The 20,619-nt window shown below is 55.1% G+C and overlaps 1 protein-coding gene across 3 annotated transcripts in view; it reads left to right on the forward strand.

The window, feature by feature from the left end:
* Positions 1-6,862: 6,862 nt before the first annotated feature.
* Positions 6,863-20,619, forward strand: part of NECTIN1 (nectin cell adhesion molecule 1) — a 101,158-nt gene continuing 87,401 nt past the window's right edge. The window contains exon 1 of one of the 3 annotated variants that reach the window (XM_071449411.1): positions 6,863-7,578. In XM_071449411.1, the coding sequence (XP_071305512.1) occupies positions 7,497-7,578 (82 nt within the window). In that variant the 5' untranslated portion in view covers positions 6,863-7,496. The remainder of the gene's footprint in view (positions 7,579-20,619) is intronic. The other 2 variants (XM_071449409.1, XM_071449410.1) reach the window with 2 other exon arrangements.

Below are 20,619 nucleotides of genomic sequence, written 5' to 3' on the forward strand. Positions count from 1 at the left end.
GCCCTGCTCCTCTCAGGTTATCCTGAAAGACAAAAGAGACTTTTGCTGCCCACAGAAGGACAAAAAGCCCTTAACAGCTTGTCCCTGCCATGATCCATCTCCAACACTTCACCTCCACAGAGGTCCAATTTCCCCATAATGCTCCAGGTGGAAACCAGTTACTCATTTATCCCCAGCTCCGGGTTAAACGACTGAAAGGTTTTTGGCCTCCAAAATTCCCATGTTCGTTGGCAAACTGAGGCAGGAGGGGATGAAGGCTCAGCCCCAAATCTGGAGAGGTAGAATAGGTACCACACACGGGCACTGGGAGATCTGAATTCTTGTTCCAATTGTTTGTATCAGGGTGAAATAAAATGGAACCAAACCCAACCTGGCCTTGAACACAGAAAATTCCATGAGAAAAAAGGTGTCAAAAATACAGGCTGAACTCAGGGGTCTCTTCCTGCTGCTAAAAGTTTTCTCCTTGCCACAGATCTGTAGAAAACATTGAATTTTACCAGCACCAAACCCTGTGTAGGTGCTGGCTTAGCTGTCCCCCATGAAAATGAGATTTGGAACCCAAAACCATCGTAAATCCCCACCAAAATCCCATGGAAATGCAGCCCTGCAGACAGTTTCCACTGTGAGCTCATTTTGTGTCAGAGAGCTGGAGCCACGCACTTGAAACATTTGCAAACAGAAATTTAATGTGACATTTTTTGTCCCCGCTCGGGAGGAGATGACTCATTAAGTCACTTTACAGCTCTTAGAGGGTGCCCAGGGTGGCAGGGGCTCATGGCACATGGAAACAGAGTCATACTGAGGAGGGAGGGCAAATAAATCTGGCTCCCCAAAATCCAAAGCCTGCATGAATCCTTCTTCCTTGTGGGAAGGCTCTGAAGTACCATTAACCCACTGATTTTTTTTTTGCCCCAGTATTTATTTTTTTTTTCCCATCACAAATAAATCTAAATTGTAAAGAGGAGATAGGAGCAGAGGACGTTTCTTGGGCTGGTGAAATTTGGTGCCATGAGGGCTCATCCTCACTGCCAGGCCGAGGTGGGCAAAGCCACCCAGAGCCTCTGGGAAGTTCTCATGATTTCCCAGGTGACTCCTCCCTCCAGCACCTGCAGAAGAAAGCAGAAATTCAGAGCTGGAGAAGAATGAGCCAGGAGGAGGGAGAGGTTTGTCCCCTGGGACAGAGCAGCCCCTCTGCAGTCACCCCAGGCTGACAGAGACCTTCCCCTTGGAGTCCCTCCAAATTCCCGTTGTTAACTCCTCAGACTGCAGCAAAACCCTTCTGAATAGACATCAGGCAGGCCCAGTTGGCATTTACAAAGCAGGCTGGGAGGGGGATTACTCTGGGCTCACTCTGCATTGTTTGATAAAACCCCTTCCCTGCCTGGGCTGGAGCAGGAACGTGCACAGGAAACCCCCAGAGCCTCCCCACAGGAGATCCAGGGGTGCAGGCAGGGTAAACTCGGCCTTTAGCAGTCATAGCTCTGTTTATCAAGTGTTAGAGCTGCCAGCCCTCAGGGATGGTAAATCAGCATCTCTGGGATGTGCTGATTCCCACCTGGCCTGGTGGATGGGGGCAGAGGGTCCTGCTTTTTTTGGGACAGCCAAAAATTAATGGCATGGCTGAAAGAAGGGAAGATGAAAGATAATCTTTGCTGGATGTGCCTCAGAAACAATGGCAAGGGTTGAGTGGGGCAGTCCCTTCCCTGTCACTGTCTGTGTTCGCAGCAGTGATTGTGCTCAACTCACCCCAGGATTACACCAAAAATTCCCACGTCTGGCGTGGATTTGTTAATGCATTGGAGCTGCTGCAGAATTGCACCCTGCATGGATCTGGTCCAACTCCAAGGTCTCCAGAGGATGGCAGTGGCTTTGCCCTGCTGGTGGCAGGGGTGGCTGCAGGAGCACAGCTCCCTGACCACAGCATCACATTCCCCCTCTGGTGCCACTGCCATGACAGCCTGCAATGAGACCGACCCTCCAAGCTCCCTGTGTGACCCAGAGATCAGGCCCCAGGAGAGCTTATGCAGGAAGAGAAGCCTGTTTGTCCAACCACAGCGAGCTAAAGGCTTATTTCCACTTGTGCATTTGCAGCAAGGCCTGATCCCGATCCAAACCCGAAGCAGAGCGTGTCAGAGAATTTCCAGGGCAGAGAAATCCTCTCTGGGAGCCCTCCCTCATGGATGGCTGCACAGCAGCTCCTGACACCCCCGTCAGGAGGCTGCTCCCACACTTGGCTGGGGACTCTGTGTCCTGCCTTCCTCGCATGGGCACTGCCAGGGCCCTGGGGATGGCAGGGCACAGAGCTGTTCAATAATAAATGCTATTTTCTGATACAGTCACTGCTGCCCTGAACGAGCTGTGCCCGTGCCTCTGTGAGAGAATTTCCCTTGCCCGACCTCATCAGCGATGCCCTTTGAAGTGTTCCTGCTGATTCCACCCTCTGCTTCTCCTCTGGCTTCCCTTTCCCCGTGGATGCTGTGCCTCATCTCCTGCCTGCCTCTGGCCCTCATGGACGCACTCACACCATCCCCAGCGCTTTGTGTGCATGCAAGAGAGATCTTCCAATCCCTTCTTCCACATCAGCTCCTTCTGGGAAGACAGCAGCTCCTTCCTGGAGGCATTTCACAGCTTTGATGAAGGAATTATTCTCTGCTGATGGGAACAGGCTGACACAGAGCCCGCACAAGGCACGGGAGTGCCCAGCACTGCTGGCCAAACCTCGGGCCAGTGGTTGTTGTTTGCATCACTCTTACCCATGCAAGACCCCAAATCCCATCCCAAATTCCTCCCCTGGATTGAAAGCCCCTCACCCCAGCCCTTGCAGGGCATTTCCAACCCGTGGGTCCCCACCCCAAGCCCACCAGCCTTGCAGTTCCAGCTGCTTTCCCCTGGAAATCCCTGGCAGAACTCATCCTGCTTCCTGCAAGGCTGGGATTCCTGATCTCCCCGGGTTTCTTTTCTCCCTGTATAATGAGGATTACGGTTTAATTCCTGCCTCACAAGGGGGTGCTGTGGGGATTGCCAGGGTTAAGGCACTCAGACAGCACGGAAAGGCTCTTACCAACCCTTCAGCAGAGGGGCTCAGGAAAAAACCCCCACTGCTGTTTGCAGCCTGCTCGCAGCTCGCATCAGCTCCCATTAACTGGGAGGCAATTTTCTCCCCAGTTCAGACTTAATTCCTCCTCTAACTGCCGGCTCTATCCAGAGAACAGCAGGGCAGCAAGGACTATCAGTGCTGAATTGCCTTTGAAAATGGGATGTGTGAGCTGCCTGTGCCGTGCATGTGTGCCGTGTATATGTGAGTCCATGTAGGAGGCTGCACCGGGAGAGCTCAGAAGTGAAGCCAAGCACGGAATCACCTCTGCACCCCTGATCCCCCATTGCCGGCTGCACCACGGGCGCGTTATGTGTGTTTACAGATGAAAAAGCAAAAAATAAAACCGGTGCCGGCTTTCAAATTCCGCCGAGCGCAGCCTTCTGCACTGATTCCAAATGTTTATAAACACGGGAGTTAATGTAATCAGCACTGCAGCAAATACACACCAGGTACACGGCAGAGACGGGAGTGTCAAACGCGCTCCCGGCTCGGAGTGACAGCTCTCTGCTGTGGGCTCTGCAGCAAACAAAAGCAGCTGAAAAAACCCCACCGAGGAACGCCTGAAAGAGCAATCCCTTCCCCCCTCCTCCTCCTCCTCCTCCTCCCCTCCTTCCAAGACTTTCTGGTAGTCAGAACTGTAAAAATCTCAGAGAAGGTGTCCGTTCCCGCTGAGCCTTTCAAGTGGCAGGGAGCCACTGGGAAGAGGCCACCGCTTGGGAAGGCGCTGGGGGAATTCCTGGCTCCCCTGAGGGCCATCCATCAGCCCAACCCCCGGTTCTGTGCTCATCCCACAGCAGCCAGGAGCTGCTTTAGAAAGATTTGGACAAGTCTGACTCCAGCAGGAACTGTTCCACCCTGGGGAAGGATGTGCATCAGCTCGCCAGGGAAGATCCCATGCAGAGGAGCTGTGCCAGCGCAGAGCCCTCACCAACCCCTCATCCAAAGGAGCTGCGTCAGTGCCAGCCCCATCCCAGCCCCATCCCAGCCCCTGCTCACAGCCCACGTTTTCCAGTGGGAAGGGTTTGGGGAGGTCCCATTCCAGCAGGTTGCTGAGGAGACGTTACCTCACACAGCAGCATCAGCAGAAAACCCCGGTGCTGGAAAAGCAGCCAAAATGCTGGGAGGACAAAACACTGCAAGCCTGTTGTTTTTTTTTTTTTTTTCTTTTTCCTTTTTTTTTTTTTTTTTTCCCAGCCAAATGTTGTTTCATGCTCTAATGGCAATTTTCAAGAGCAATATTGGCGTGACAACTTATGTAAGTGTGGGCCAAGTTCCTACCCCACTTCCAGGGTCTGTGCCTAAACCAGATTTCACAGGGGTGCACAGGACAGGTTTGGATCCCTGTTTTGGGGGCTACCTGCCACGTAAAATGAGACTTTTACCACCCCTAAAACCCAAGAGAGGGTAAATATCACAGTTTTAGAAATTATTTTCCTTGGAGAAGGTGGGGTTCCTCACAGCCCAGTTCCATCTGAGGCACCAGGTGGGTTGGTTTTTCCTCTTTTTGTTTGCGGTGGAGCACATTTAGAGATTTATGGAAGGGATTTCTGAGTCTCACAGTGGTTCATGTGTTCCTGCAGCAGGAACCTTGAAATCCCCTGTCTTATCACTGCAGGGCTCCTTTTCCTCATCTCTGCCGGGGATGAGTTTTAGGAACCCACTGTTGGGAGGGGTAAAACAAGGACATAAAAAATGGGTTTGAACCAGCTGATCTAGCAAGGCAGCTCCCCCAGCCCCTCAGAGGCCATGCACACAGAGACCTCCCCAAATTAAAAACAATATAAAGCATGATGCAATTAAATATGGTACATATTATGATCTTCCTCCCCTAGAAATAACAAAAAACTGCCAAACCAGAGCATTCTGCTCCTGCCTCTCCTGCTCATGCACGAGTTCCCTTGGGCTTCACGGAAATTTTGGTCTCACAAAATGCTGCAGAACAGGGGCCCCCATGGCACTGTGTAATAAATCTTAGAAGTTAACAGCCAGAACTGTGCCAAATGTGATGGGTTTTGCTTTGTGCAGGATCATGAAAATAATACATTCTGGCTCAGTAAGTCAGGCCTCATGCACCAGGGCTAATGGTCCACTGCTGCTGCTGCTGCTGCTGCTGCTGCTAAATGGATTTACATTTTTGTCTCACATGGTTGAGGTCTGTGATTCGGGAAGCCAAGGCCCCAAGGCTCTATGAAATCTCCCCAGATTCTTGAAGGGAAATGTGAATTTTCCCCCGCCTGAAATGCAGGAAGCTCAAAGGAGGAGAGTTGAGGTGTGGCTGCCCCACAGATCTCAGGGATGTCAGCTCAGGTGCAGTGACAACAGAACAAGTGGGAGAAAGGGGAATGTAACACTGGGAATAAAGCAAGCTGGAGCATTGTTAATGTGGGGAACTCCATGGTAACTCAGAGAGACCTGCCCAGGGGAGCAATGTCTCATCGGAGGTATCTCTTTAATGGAGTTGGGAAAGGAAATAATGAGATTTTATGGATTAAAACTGAAATTAGACAGATAAACACTCCGCAGACAGGAAAACCAACCAACAACAAGGATGCTGGGAACTCCCCATAGCCTGCCTGCCCACGAGGATGGGGGGTTGCCCTTCTGAGCTCAGGCCTGCAGCTTTAGAGAAGAGGCAGGAGGCAGAAATCATCGGTTCAGCAGCCTCAGGTCCACAGGCAGGATGTCCAAAGGAATCCCAGCGGCCTTACAGTCTGCGAATCTATTAACTAAACCTCATTACTACGTAATAACTTTTGTTATTTCGGAACAAACCTTGTATCTGCCTAATCCGCTTTGTTACAGAGCTGCCCATCCTTCCCTCGAACAGGAATTAACTTCTAAAGGAATTAAAAGGAGGAGGAGACTGCTGAAGGGGTCCTTGGGGGTATCTTTTTATAGCTGCTGGCTCCCCCCCCCCCGGTTTCCCTTTCCCACTATGTGTGGTATCCTTCCCCACTGATTCCATCCTTTTCTGCCTGCCAGGCATTGATTTGTTCCTGTGTTGTTCTAATGGAGCTTGAAATCAACATGACTTTGTTGTTGGTTGTTGTCATTGTTGTTCACATCTTTGTTTGGGGTTCAGCATCCTTGCAGAGGCCGGGGCAGCTCAGGAGCCGGCATTAGCAGGCTAAACACCTCCTTGGCGAGAGATCCACAAAGGCTGGCTCTGTGTCCACACAATAAAGGCTGCTACAAAGCGCAGCGAAACCGCTGCCCCCTCCTCCCGCGCATCATCCCTTGTGCCAGCCCTGAATCCCCTCGCTCATCGGCGCACACACAGGGTGGCCACAACAAGCTCCTTCTTCCAGCAGGCCCCAGGAAAACGCTGTGGTATCCACATTATCCACATCCCAGGCGCTTCGGATCGCCGCTTTAGGTCCCACGTATCTCACTCACATCGCGCAGGGTGAAAAATGCGTTCGGTCTGGGCGGTGGGCGCCGGGCACTGCGCTCCGGCGTCCGAAAGGAATTCAGGAACAGCTCAAGAATTCGGGAACAGCCCCAAGTCCACAAGCCCCGAGCGGCGAGGCGGGAGCACCTCCGCCAACCCACGGCGAGGCGCCCTGGGCTGCTCGGCGAACAAAGCCCAGCTGCCGCCAGCTGCCAGCATCCGGAGGGGCGGGCGGCGAGCCCGGCCACCCGTCCCGCCCTCGCCTGGCCGCGCATCGCCGGGAGCCGCCGGCCGCAGGAAGGGTTAACGCTGCGCCCTCCTTCCTCCGAGCGCTGACATCACGGGGCGGGCTCCTCCCGCCAGTGTGTGCGTGAGTGCGAGCGCGGCCGCCGAGCCCCGCACCGGGCACCGCACCCGGGCACCGCACCCGGGCACCCCCGCCCCGCGGCCGGCCCGGCCCCGCGCCCCCCGCCCGGCCATGGAGCGCCGCGCCCGGCCCCGCACCGGCACCGCCTGAGCGCCGCCGGGGCCCCAGCGCAGGGCGGGCAGCGGGCGGGGGCTGCCGAGCCCCGCCGCCGGAGCCACGGCACCGCCGCAGCCCGCCGAGGGCTCTGCCGAGCCGCTCTGCATTTGTTTTGCCTCCCCTCTTTCTTTTGGGGTTTCTTTTGGTTGATTTTTTTTTTTCCCCTCAATATTTTTTTTTTTAAATCGCATTTTCCACCCCCCTCTCTTCTCCTCGTCACTCGCCCGGGCTCTGCAGAAGGAAGCGCCCGCACTGCCCCGCGGCCGGAGCGCCCCGCGCCCGCCCAGAGGGGCCCCGCGGATGTGCGGATCCCTCCCGCCCTCCCACCGCCTCTTTGTCCTCACCCACCTCCGATCTTATTTTTATTTTTGTTTTTAAAAATTTTTTTTTTTCAAGCAGACCTGAGCATCACCGGGGGCTGGGAGGGTGGGGGGCCCCGCGGCGCTGCCAGACCGACCCCTGCCCATTGCTCTTAAGGAACTCTCATGGCTTCACGGCTGCAGACAAGTTGCCGTGCATCGTGGTGGACTATCGGAGTTTGCATCCTGGCAGCCGCGCTCCTACCAGGTGAGCCGCTCCCCCGAGGGCGCTGCGGGGCTGGAGGCAGCCCCGGCGGGGTTCGCGGGGTGCCCGTGGGGGAAACGGGGTGCGGAAAGGGTGGGATCGGCGTTTTGGGGTGCGGAGCAGGTGCGGGAGCATCTGCGCGAGGGTGGGAGAGGAGCCGGGGCCGGTTTCAGCGGCGGCTCGGCTCGGAACAACACGCTCGTTTGTTTTGGAAGCAGCTGCAGGCAGCGGGCTCCGGAGCCCTGCGAGCCGAGGCCGTTTGTTTGCTTTTTGGATGGAGCAGCGTCTAGCGAGGCGCAGCAGCCAGGCTTCCCCGGAAAGGCAGCCACGAGGCTGGGCACGGAGCGCAGATGTTTCGGGAGGAGAGACGGAGGCTTTGGGCTCTCCAGCATGCCCAAAATCCCCGCTCCCCTCCGCACACACTTCCCACGGGCTCTTTTGCGGAGGGGCTGGACCGCTCCCAGCTTTCAGCGCTTCCTTTCGCTGCCTTTCAGCTTGGCTGCCTGATGGCATCTTATTCATCCCTTTGGTTCCGATCCATCCCTCGGGTTCTGATCCGTCTCTGGAGCGGAGGAGGTGGGCAGAGATGCGCCTCTCCCCGCTCGCTGGAGCCAGCCGGGCGGTGGCAGAGCTGTCCGTGTGTCCTTCCCTGGGCTGGGAGCTGCCCCGGGCTCGGCGCAGCGCTGGGAAGCGGGCGAGTGACCCACTTTGGCCAGTGCCCTGCGGGGACTCATTTATTCTGCTCCAGTGCAGAAGGGGTTAATGCCGTCCTGGAGGGCTTTCCGGGAGTCGGAGCCATGGAGAGGGGATCGGCAGTCTGCGTTTACAGCTTGTGAATGAACTGAGGGATGCAAACGGAGCCGGGGTTTTGCCTTTTCAAAGGTGGCTGGGGCTGGAGCGCGGGCACCGGAGCGGATCCAGCCTGGGCTGGGATCTGCAGCTGGGGAGAAGTTGCAATGAAGGCAGGGTGGAATTGCGTCCTCTCCTCCGATACTGGGGCTGGGGCAGCGTCCCACAGGAGCGGCCAGGCTGGCTGGGCTGAGGCTTTGAGATGGGAGCGAGGTCTGGGCCATCAGAGCAAACGCCAGGGCCCAGAGTTCCCTGGCACAGACGGGGATGCGATAACATCAGGACATGGGAGATCAACAGATCCCAGCCACTGGATGGTCTGGTTAAAATGGATGGAACGGGAGGGGGTGGTGATCCAGAAACCAGGGAGGCTGCGAGAGGGGAAAGGTTCACAGGGCGATGGGAAAGCAGGGCTGGGCGCACCTCGGTGCTCGCAGGACAAAGGGATCGGCTGAGCATTGCGAGCAGAGGGGAGGAAGGGACCGCCTCGGGCTCCCCGCGCTCCTCTGTGCCTCGGGCAGGTGCCGGGCTGAGCTCTGGCTCCTCTCAAGGAGTCTCAGAACTTTCCGTGCCGTTCTTCACCCTCCTCATCCTCCCCCCACAGCCCCAGGCAAAGGCGCTGGAGGGGCAGCGATGCTCTGGGGACTGTGCTGGCTCAACCAGAGGACTTTGTGCTCCCCTGGGAATTGCTTTCACCAAGGAGACACGCAGTGACCCTGACACAGCCTGGCATCTCACCTTGTCCTGCCAAGACTTCTCCTCCTATTTTTGGCTGCTCTCAGGGCTGTGCTGCCAGCAGCTCCTCTCTTGCCACTGCAGCAGCGTGGCAGTTTGTCTTGCACTGTCCCACTGACAGCTCTGCCAGGATAAGCCAGTGGTGCATCTCGTGGTGCCTTGCCAAGGCCGGGGTACAGCCAGCTCTGCAGTGCTCCAGGAGGATCATCCTCCCCAAAACCTGGCCCTGAGCACAGTGCCCTGCAGCCTGTGTGGGCGAGACTCTCGGCCCGACCAGTTCAGTGGTGGATGCACCACAGCTGCAGGAGTGTCTGATCCTGGATATTAAATATTTATTCATTCATTTATTTCGTGTGGGTGCTGGGGATGGACCCAGAGCTGCAGGGAAGGACCAGCACAAAGCTGAGAGTCTTTACCTGACCCCATGTAGCTCCTTGAGTTTGCAATTTATTTTGCCAAAATCATAGATATAAACATATATAAAATTGTATTTAAGCTTTGAATTCAGACAGGCTTGCTTAACAAGGAGAGGAAACTCAGGATCCTCTACGACAAGTGAATTAGTAGCTGTGGACCTGTTGGAAAATGTGGTTTTGTACCCAACCCCCAAGAAGGATCAGAGCAGTGCCTGCTCTCTGGAAAACCTTTCATGTCCAGCTGATCAATGCCATTTCATTCTGTTCCCACCCACCTCCCCCTTCAGATAATGTTAGCTTTTTTTCCTTTGCTCTGATAAGGAAATAAAAGTCCCACCGCTGTAAAAGCTGTAAGGAGTCTGGTATAAAAATCTGCTTTACAAATTATCTTTAATGTGAGCAGTTCAATCGTCCAGAACGGATTCAATTCATGGCTCCTGCAGCCTTCCCTGCCCATCCATTTGGAACCAGGTATCAGCTCACGCTCCACTCGAGATATTGATACCAACAGGGGTTACAGAAAGCCCTGGGGGAAGGGGAGGAGAGATCCCAGGCAGAGGTTGGGAACACTTGCAGTTCAATTTGTGCTTTACAAGCCTCGACAATCTGCCTGTTTATCCCCACCGTGGAGCTCCTGCAGCTGGAGGTGCAGCCACACAGGGCAGAGGCATCACCTGTGCCCGCTCCTGCCTCTGCACATCTGGGCCTCCGCTCCCAAAGTGCCGCAGACCAAATCCCTCTCTGCTATTCCCGCTCTCCCAGAGGGGCCTGGGAACGCTTTGCAAAGTGCTTTGAGATGCTCCACGGGGGAGGGAGAGCTGCAGAGGTGGCTGGAGCTGCTTTGCCACGGGGTTTTTCCATCAAAGGAGCATTGGCTGAGCCGTGGTGACCTGCAGGGCTGAGGTCAGGCTGGGCTGCAGCTGGAGGGAGGGTTCATTTCGGGGAGCTGCAACAGCTCTCTGGAGTGCTGGGAAGAGCCAGAGCGTGTCACTGCAGGATCTGCTCCATCTTGCACTTTCTAGAGCTGCTTTAATATCCCAAAGTAGATTCCAAAATGAAAAAAAAAAAAAAAAAAAAAAAGTTGCCAGAATCTCCTTCAGCATTTGGGTTGAGTTCTTGGCTGTTATTTTTTCTTCCCCCGCCTCCCAAAACTCACAAACAGCAGCATCAGGCTATTTCAGGCAGCAAAAACGTGTCTTTGGCTGATTTTTTTTTCTCTTTAAAATTCACTTCAACCGACCGGTCGGGTTTTACCCTGGCGTGGATGGAGGAGCTGCTGAGTGTGTGTCAGCGTGGGTGAGGCACCAGGCTGGGGCAGAGGCAGCTCAGCCCATGAGCAGGGGCTGTCCCTGCCCCAGGCAGGGGCTTGGAAGATGATCTTGAAGGTGCCTTCCAGTCCAAATCATTGTGGATTCTGTTAGTAGAGGATCCTGAGTTTCCTCTCCTTGTTAAGCAAGCTTGTCTGAATTCAAACCCTAAATACAGCTTTATATATGTTTATATATATACATATATATATATATATACATGATTTTGGCACAATGCATTGAGGAGCTACGTGGGGGCTGGTAAAGAGTCTCTGCTTTGTTGCTTTGTGCTGGTCCTTCCCTGCAGCTCGGGGTCCATCAGAGCACCCAGAGACGCTGTTTGCCCCCTGAACCAGCAGCGTTGGTCAGGCAGGAGCTCCCAGCCCAGTCCCATCCACAGGGAGACTCCAGGGGCTCATCCAGCAGCACTTCCAGGGCTTGGGACGAGCTGGTGGCCGAGGAGGTGCTGGCAGAGCCTGGCACATCTCTCCTGGCATCACCCCTGCTCTGGGCTGCAGCTGGAGCAGCCACAAAGGCCAGGCTGAAAGGGAGGCACCACGGGGCTCCTTTGAGCAGGGCTCACACCTCGGCTGAGTCACGGGAGGAACCAGAAGAGCAGGTTGTCCATGACCTGCTTCCCAGGCTGCCACCAGCACCTCCTGCCCTCTGCTAGTGCCACTGGGCTGGGGACAGCCTGGGGGGACAGCAGCAAGTGGCCTTGTCCCAGCTCTTCCCATCTGGGGAGTCACACAGCACTGCCAGCAGACAGGGATGGGGCAAGCACTGCAGGGAAAAGGGGATTTATCCCAGAATCCACCATGATTTGGATTGGAAGGCACCTTAAAGATCATCTCCTTGAACCCCCTGCCTCAGGCAGGGACATCTTGCACCAGACTGGTTTGCTCCAAGCCAGAAATTTTGGGAAGAGCTGGAGCTGGGCTGTGTGTGAGCAGACAGGGATGGGGCAAGCACTGCAGGAAAAAGGGGATTTATCCCAGAATCCACAATGATTTGGATTGGAAGGCATCTAAAGATCGTCTTCCAACCCCCTGCCTTGGGCAGGGACATCTTCCACCAGACTGGTTTGCTCCAAGCCAGAAATTTTGGGAAGAGCTGGAGCTGGGCTGTGTGAGGGCTGCAGGGGTGGGTTGGTCACAGCTCAGGAGGATGGCCACAGCCCTCAGGGCTGCCCAGAAAGGGTTGGAATCTTGCACCATCCTTGCCCGAGGTGCTGATGGCTCCTGCTCGGTCCCTTTCTCAGGCCAGCCAGGCTTATCAGTGCAAAAAAGCAGCAACAAATGAGGGAGGGACAAAGAAAGGTACTCCGGTCTCAGCAGCCCCTGGAGATCTTGCTTTTTCAAATAACGTCAGATTAAATCAGGGCAGCTCTGCTGAAGGGTGAGCTGGTGCTGAGCCACTGGAGCAGGGACCCAGTTTGCATTGGAGACTCCTCTTGGTGTTAATTACCAGAGCTCAGCACGGAGATTTCCCAGCTCTGAGGCCACAGGAGCCTTCCAGGGGCAGGTTTGTTTAACACACAGCAGCAGTTCCAGGTGAAGGTTTAACCAAGGAGTGAGAGGTCTCGTGCCACGGTTCCTCCTGGCTGTGTTGAGCCATGGATGTTCTCCCAGGTGCACTTTTTGCCAGGATTAGCCCAGGCTGCTTTGAGGCACATCCCAGGGTTTTCAAGGGGAACCCCTTGGCTCTGGAGCAGAAGAAAATCTGCTCAGATGACAAAGAGGAAGGAAGGAGTTTCCCCTCTGACTCCACGCTGGGTTTAACGTCCCTTCTGTGTCACAGGGAGAAATGGGAAGTGTAACTCACAGCACGTGTTGCTGCCTGTGCCCTGTGCTGTGTCCCAGCTCCTTGGGGACACGTGTGGAGCCCAGCTCCTGCTGCCACCGAGGGTTTGTCCTGTCTGGGCTCTGATTGCAGCCCTTCCCAGCAGAGCCATGGCTCTCCATCTCTGCTGCAGTCCCAGGGCACGCAAACAGCAGCTCCTGGCCATGGGGAGGGGACACAGCTCCTGTCCCTTGCTGTCCCCAGCCCAGAGGGACAGGAGGGTCCAGCCTAGGGAGGCACAGAGGTCTCCTGTGGTGTCAGCAGCGTTGTGGGGTGCTGGGCATGGTGGCAGGAACCGACCCAACCTGATGAGCCATCTCTCCTCCGTTGTTCCCCCACCACAAAGCAGCCCCTGCAGGAGGTTCACAATCCTGCCCTGACGTTACTGGGTGTGATGCAATAAAGCATTTCTGAGCATTCTCCACCCAGCTCTCCTCTCTCTGCTGCATGCCTGCCCTCCCTGGGCCTGAGCCAGACCAGCTGGGGACTGGTGGACAGCACTTGAGCCCCAGGTGGGCAGGGAGAGGAGCCCAGGAGAGGCAGGAGCAGTGGAGCCCAATGCAGGGGTTTTCTGTCCTCCATCCCAGCCTATTTTGCCTTTCTAGCTGCAGGAAACAGCAAAGTGCTTCCATCTGCTCCCAAGCATGCAGGGATGCTCCAGATGTGGTCCAGGACCTGCAAATCACATCCCTGCCTCGGAGCAGCATCAGGCACCAGATGGAGCACCTGGCTGGGAGACAGCAGGTACTCCCAAGCCTGCTTAGGCAGGAGGACTCAGCCTTCACCTCCCTTCCCAGCAATTCTCTCCCTGTAATCAGGCTGGGTTTGGGGCTGTTTTGCTTCTCCTGTGGAAGATCCATCCCCCTTCCCTCGCTCTGTGCTGGAGAGGGGCATCAGGAGCACGGCCAGGAGTGATGGAGGGTCCTGTTGGGCAGGGCTGGCATGAGCCTTCCCAGAACATTCCAGCACCAAGGGCTGTCTGAGAGGGACCCAGGGGGGGCTGTGTGGCCACCTGAGAGCAGACCCAGCCCTGTGCTGTGTGTGTGGCTGCTGCAGTGGAGCTGTGTCCTGTGGGCGCAGGGATTTCACCTAGGAACTGTCCTAAGAGCGTCTGCTCTCTGCTCCGAGGTTCTCTCACGTGCAAAACCAGGTTTCACTTCTTAATTTCATTCTCCTTTCGTTTCCCCTTCAAGGGAAGTGCTGCTGGAGCACTTTGCACCGTCCATTTCCACAGCCCAAGGGCACGGTCTGGGGGCAGAGCTCTGCCTGTGGGCTCAGGGTTTGCTGCTGGTGGGCACAAGAGGCCTCAAGAGCAGAGGGCTGTAATTAGAGCTTGTTGTGCTGAGTGCCCTGGCAGAGCCAAGGCTTACAAATGACCCCTGATGGGCACAAGTCACAGAGCCAGGGCAGAGTTTAATGGGAGAGGCAGGGGAGGAGAGAGGTCAGAGTTTCTGTTGCTCTGTGTTCCTGATCTCTGGGCAGAGCAGCTTGGCCTGGGGTGGTTTTGCTGCCCTGTGAGGAGCTGTGGCACCCAGGGCAGGGGAGAGCAGCGAGGGAGGGATGAACCCTGCCCTGTCCTTGAGCAGCCTGGTGCCACTTATCAGCTCTGAGTTATCAGTTCTGTGCAGTCATAACTCACCCAAACCCACGGCCCTGATGGAGGCTCCCCTTGCCTTGGAACCTCTCCTAGAAATCTGCACTCAGGAGGACACTTTGCACTGGAGGATTACCTGCATCAAGCTCTGGCTGCATTTTCCTTAGGAAGAGGCATCCAAGGGGCTTTCCCCTGGCTTTCCTTGGGCTACACCATCAGCAGAGACCTCTTGGAGGCAAGGCCAGAGCCTTGATCCCACCAGTGCTGATGGCCTTCCTAACATGGGGGGGCCAAAACTAGAGGAGATGTTAGGGATGGATAATCCAGATCAGTTTAAGAGCACACAAGAAGAAGATCTCCCCCATTCTGGAGGGGTTGTATTTCCTTTTTCTTGCCTGTCTCCTCGTTTGTGTTGTTCTAAGGGCTGGGACTGGAGGCAACAGCAGATTTGGTGGTGCACAGCTGCACAAGCTGCTCATTGCTGGGCCTCTTTGGGCTCTTCCCCTGGTCAGCTGCACCAGGAGAGGGTCTGGGGGCCGTGCTGGAGGAAGGGACAGCTCTGGGCATGGGGCAGAACTGGGGCTGTGCCCGTTTCTGGCTGCTGAGGATCGGGGATGTGTTGCATAGCAGCATCCCTGCCATGCTGTAATTCATATCAGCTGCCAGTTTCCATTGGATACAGGACCCCTCTGGGCTCTGCCAGGCTCCATGGAGTGCTGGGTGTTTTACTTGCTGGGTTTATTTTCACGTGCAGGGTGCTGAGGGGAAAGGGCGCTCGTGGATCTCCTTCCTCCAGCTCAGCCCCCCCAAAATCTGGGGGCCAGGAGCTCTCTGTGTGTGTGAGTTTCATGCAGAGACTTTTCCCAGTGATGGGGCTGAGCTTTGCCAAATTTACCTGGAGCTCAGATCCAGTGAGAACCCAAGGAAAGAATCAGTGAGAAGCCAGGGAAAGATCCAGTGAGAACCCAAGGAAAGAATCAGTGAGAACCCAAGGAAAGATCCAGTGAGAAGCCAGGGAAAGAATCAGTGAGAACCCAAGGAAAGATCCAGTGAGAAGCCAGGGAAAGAATCAGTGAGAAGCCAGGGAAAGATCCAGTGAGAAGCCAGGGAAAGATCCAGTGAGAAGCCAGGGAAAGAATCAGTGAGAAGCCAGGGAAAAAGGGGCAGGACTTGTGGGGATCTCCTCTCAAGGGGGTGATTGCAGTGCTCTGGTCTCTCTGGAGGCTTCTCTGGGGGTTTGCTGGCTGCTGTGGTGGCTGTGCTGTGTTTCCCTCTGGCAGGAGCTGGCTGGGATCCTGTGGAGGATGGAGCAGCCCTGGGCAGGGGTGGGAGGGAGGAGAAAGGCCTGGGCAGAGCAGAGTTTGTAAAAGGGGGAATGTTCTCTGTGCCTGAGGAGGGAATGAGGAGCAGGACTGAGGACAGGGAAGGCTGCAGGGCCTGCAGGAAAGGCAGAGCCCTGGCAGTTCTTGTCTGAGGTTCTCCAGGAGAGAGAATGAACAACTCTTGACAAGATTTCCTGAACATCCACCCCAAAACCAGCTGAGGTGTGCCCACCCCAGCACTGACCCACTGAAGCATCAGGAAGGAAAGCTGGCCTGGTGCTCCTGCCCGTGCTGCTCCATGGATTCCCATCTCCAGAGCTCAGGGGGCCTCCCCAGGGCTGGGACATCCCTGGGACACCATCCCAGACACCCAGGGCAGGAGCCACCCCTCAGGATCTGCATTTGCTGCTGATTGACTTTAGAGCTGGAGCAGCAATTTGCCAGTGAAAGAACCTTTATCCCCTGACTCCCCCAGTCCTTCTGGGAGTTTGATTTCTCAGCTCACAACAGAATGATGGTGGTAGCAGAGAATTCTCTGGGGCTAATATTGCCAGCTAGCACACTATAGAAAGAAAATTCTTTATTTGTTGGCGTGGCAGGAACAGACTTTGGAAAATGTACCCTGATTTTTAAATACCCATTTCGCCTGTGGTGTAAATACTAAAATGGGTTTTTTACTCTCCCCCCGCTTCTTTCTCTGTCTCTTGGAGTTTAAAAATATCACCAGCCTGGGGAGGTGCATCTTTCACTGAGATTTATAATGGCTGCTCTCAAGTGATCTGGAAAATGAGCCTCCCTCTGCCCCATCCAGCCTGGCACCTTCCAAGAATTTATTTCCTATATTTGCGCAAGCCTAAGAATACTTAGAGGCTGCATCTCCACCCAAGCACTCTAATTATTTAAGTTTTGTTTATGGCCACTCTCAGGGGAGCTGGGAACGTCCAGGCTGCTGATCCCTCCCTCCTCTGGGTAATTCAGCCCTGCATTGCTGCTGGCTGATAATGGCCAACAAATCATGGATGCTGCGCCATTTGCCCAGGATGGATCAGCCCGGCTCTGTAAACCGGCCAAGCCCTCAGGGCAGGGCTGGGCAGAGCTGCAGGGGCTCCTGTGTGAGCACAGGGCCCTGCTCGGTGCCCTGTGTCCATGCCAGGCTGCCTCCTGCCTTATCCACTGATCCCTGCTCACTCCTGCCTCTGGAGCCACTGGGAACCTGTGGCTGAGGTGAGGCAGGAGCCTGGGATGGCAGGAGGCAGCGAGGAAGAGGAGGGAGGCTCCTTCCTGGGCTCTGCCCACCTCCCCAACCAACCTGGGGCTGCCTCTGCTCACACCTGGGGCTGCACCCCCTGCCCACATCCCCACCCCTTCCTCCCTTGGGGGGTTCAGGCCACCTCTCCCATTGTTCTGCTCACTCAAAAGCTGCAGTTTTGGCAGTGAGGGGCTCTTTTCCCACAACCCCATCCCTTCTTCCATCCCTTCCTCCCTAGGAGTGTTCAGGCCACCTCTCCCGTTATCTTGCTCCCCAAAAGTTGCAGTTTTGGCAGTGAGGGGCTCTTTTCCACATCCCCATCCCTTCTTCCATCCCTTCCTCCCTAGGAGTGTTCAGGCCACCTCTCCAATTGTCCTGCTCATCCAAAAGCTGCAGTTTTGGCAGTGAGGGGCTCTTTTCCCACAACCCCATCCCTTCCTCCATCCCTTCCTCCCTAGGAGTGTTCAGGCCACCTTTCCCTGTTATCCTGCTCATCCAAAAGTGCAGTTTTGGCAGTGAGGGGCTCTTTTCCCAGCCCTGTGGCAAAGCTGCCCAGCCCCAGTGAGGTCTGGAGGAATCTGCAGTCCTGTGGCTGCCTGTGCCCCTGTCAGGCTCGGTGATAAAGAGAGAGGGAGAGAGATTTTGATTACATTATGACAAGCGACAGAGAGATGGAGTGAGAGCTGCAGTCTGCCTGCTGTAATTCCAATTAGCAGGGGTGGTGTGGCCAGAGCCTGACAGCTGTATTGATCCCACTCTGGATGGGGAAAACCTTTCCAGGGGTCCCTGGGGCTGAGCACAGGGACAGCTGTGGGGCAGGGAGGGGAAGAAAAGCCTGTGTGCAATGGGGAACTTGAGCAGGTGTCTGAATTTCACCTTCCAAAAGGCCACAGCCAGCCTGGTACTTGAGCTTTCTTCTGGATTTGCCTCAAAATCTGCGCTGCAAACCCCCCTTGGGGTTTGTCTGTAGCTGCAGGAGGAAGCAGGCTTCTCCTCAGTGTGCACTTGGAGTGAGTTTATCAGGACTCGGGCTCTTCCCTAGACAGAATGTACCCAAGTTAAATAAATCAGCATCCGAGGAACAAAAGCCCAGGGCTGCAAGGCAAGGGGGAGTTTTCCTCTGCCACTTGAAGGTCAGAGCTGAGGCAGGCTGGCAGGGCTGTGGGCAGGCTGGGGGTGCAGATGCTGTCTCAGCTGTACCCTCTCTATGGCAAAGGGGAGGACTCCAATTTGCAGTTTTGCAGGTATTGATCTGAGACCTTTCACTGCCTCGAAACTCACTTTGGAAAGAAAAGGCTCAAATCATTCTCCTTAAGTACATATATTCTTTTGTGCTCTTGACATTTCAAATGCTGCCGTGCCCGTGGAGCACCTCACTGGCAAGGGGAATATCTGCTGCCTACCAGGCATGAATCAGCTCTTACTTACAGGGAAAGAACGGCCTGGAGGTGATGGCAAAGCTCAGAAGGGCTGGCAGCGTTTCCTGGCTTTGCCAGCAGCTCCCTGGAACATCCTTGGCCAGCTCCCTTCACCTCTGTGTGCCTTTCCTTGTCAGGAGCTGCTGGGAGCTGTCCCTCTCTGCTCTGCTCACATTGCCCCGCGTCTGCAGGGTGCCCTGCACACCTGATCCTCCCTCAGCCAGGCAGGAGACATTTGCAGAGCTCAGGGAAAGGTGACTCCCTTTTATTTGGTCATTTTTTTCAAGGCAGCCAGAAGCAGGCAGCTCCTTGCCCAGGGAGTTTGGAAGGCAGGAAATGCTTTTGCATGGATCCAAGTACAAACATTCTGTCAGTGCAAACACTGGGCTCAGTTTCTGGCGGCTCTGGGTGTGGGATGTGGGGCTGACATCATGGAATTGGGTGAACACAGCCCACTGGCTTCCCTGCCTGCTTGAATCCAAAGCTCCCTTGATTGATTTCTGCTGGTTTTGTGTTCAGGTCACCTCTGGTTTCCAGGACAGGGATTGCAGGAGGGTGAGAGGTGTGGGCTGAACATCTCAGAACTTCCCTGCTCCTTCCCACCCACAGCCTGGACTGCGCTGGACTCAGGAATGACTGCCAGGGATTCACATCTTGAACAGGGCCTTGAGGCAGGAAGGATGTCCTGCCATGGCAGCAGGTGACACTCACGGTGTCCTACTGTCCTGCCATGGCAGTGGGTGGCACTCATGGTGTCCTGTCATGGCAGTGGGTGACATTCATGGTGTCCTACCATGGCAGCAGTAGGTGACACTCATGGTGTCCTGCCATGGGTGTAGGTGGCACTCATGGTGTCCTGCCATGGGTGTAGGTGGCACTCATGGTGTCCTGCCATGGCAGCAGTAGGTGACACTCATGGTGTCCTGCCATGGCAGCAGTGGGAGCCTCCAGAGCCCTGCAGTCAGTTTTGCTCTTCCCCAAATCTCCCTGCACGGCTGTGAGGAGGGTTCCTGGCATTGAGCTGCCCTGGATAACAGAAACACCATTCATTGCACGAGCAAGCACTCCCAAAGCTCTGGGGTCCTTCCCCCAGGCAGGGATGGAGCCCAGGCCCACTGAGGCACCCAGTTTGTCCCCGTGTGAGCCTGGCACTGATGGCACTGACTGTGGCTGCCTCAGACAGCAGATGGGCTGGAACAAGAGTCTCTGTGCTAGGAAAGCTCTGAGTCTCTCTCCTGGGTGATGACAGTTTCAGCCATATGCAGGAGAGTCTCTGGCATTCCAGGGCTGGGAGAAACTTCCCTGGGAAGAGCCACAAAGGGCCATTCTTCATTCTGAGGCCAAAGGAGGCGCAGGATTCATTGGAGGAAGGAAGGGAGGTTCACTTCCAAGCTCTAGAGGAGCAGGGAAGCAGCAGAGTCAGCAGCCTGCCCACGGAGTCTGTCTGCATCCTCCTCCTCCTCCTCCTCCTCCTCACCCTGCAGCTCCAGTGCACCCCAGCGCCCTGGGCTGGGAGTGTTCCAGACTGGGGGAGTTATTACAAAATCCTGGTCAGGACACAGAGAGAGAGAGAGAGAGAGATGGAGGGTTTAAAGTTCGATAATTGTTAATTATTACCCAAGGTTCCCAGGAGACTTTCTGGGAAAAAGACGTGGCTGTCTTCTGCAAAGGTGTTTTGTGGAACATTAGTCTGTCCTGGCCACACTAAACCCTTTCACTCTGCTTCTTTCTGCCTCCTGTGGGATTAATAAAGTGCTGCTGGAGAGCTTCTTATCTCAGAGCTGAATAATGTTTGCAATACAGGGAGGGGAGGCAGCTGTGATCCGGGAAAGGGAGCAGAGGGGAGGAAGGGAAGAGGGGGCTCGTGGGGCAGGGGCAGGGCTCATGTGGGGCAGCCTGGGCTGGGCAGAGAAAAACCCTGGAGGTAACAAGAACTAACACAGAAAACCAACTGATTTCTGCATGGATTTAATGTGAGGGTCTCCCAGTGACACTGCAGCTTTGGACACACAGATTATAGTGAATTTAGGATAGAGCCGTAAAGGACATGGGTGATCCTCAGAACTTTGCAAGCATTCCAGACACCAGCAGAAAAAAAAAAAAATTATATATATATATATATATATATATATATATATCAGGGAATGCCCTGTGAAGGAGAAGAAGCCCCAAAAAGGTGTAATTATAGTGAGGACATGAGGGATTATCAGAACTTTGCAAGCATTTCAGACACCAGCAGAGAAAAAAAAAAAATATCAGGGAACCCCCTATTAAAGAGAAGAAGAAGCCCCAGACAGGGGTGCTGGTGCTGC

The sequence above is a fragment of the Agelaius tricolor genome, unplaced genomic scaffold (assembly GCF_023055355.1).
Source record: "Agelaius tricolor isolate 1412-34295 unplaced genomic scaffold, bAgeTri1.0.p SCAF_29, whole genome shotgun sequence".
Classification (NCBI taxonomy): domain Eukaryota; kingdom Metazoa; phylum Chordata; class Aves; order Passeriformes; family Icteridae; genus Agelaius; species Agelaius tricolor.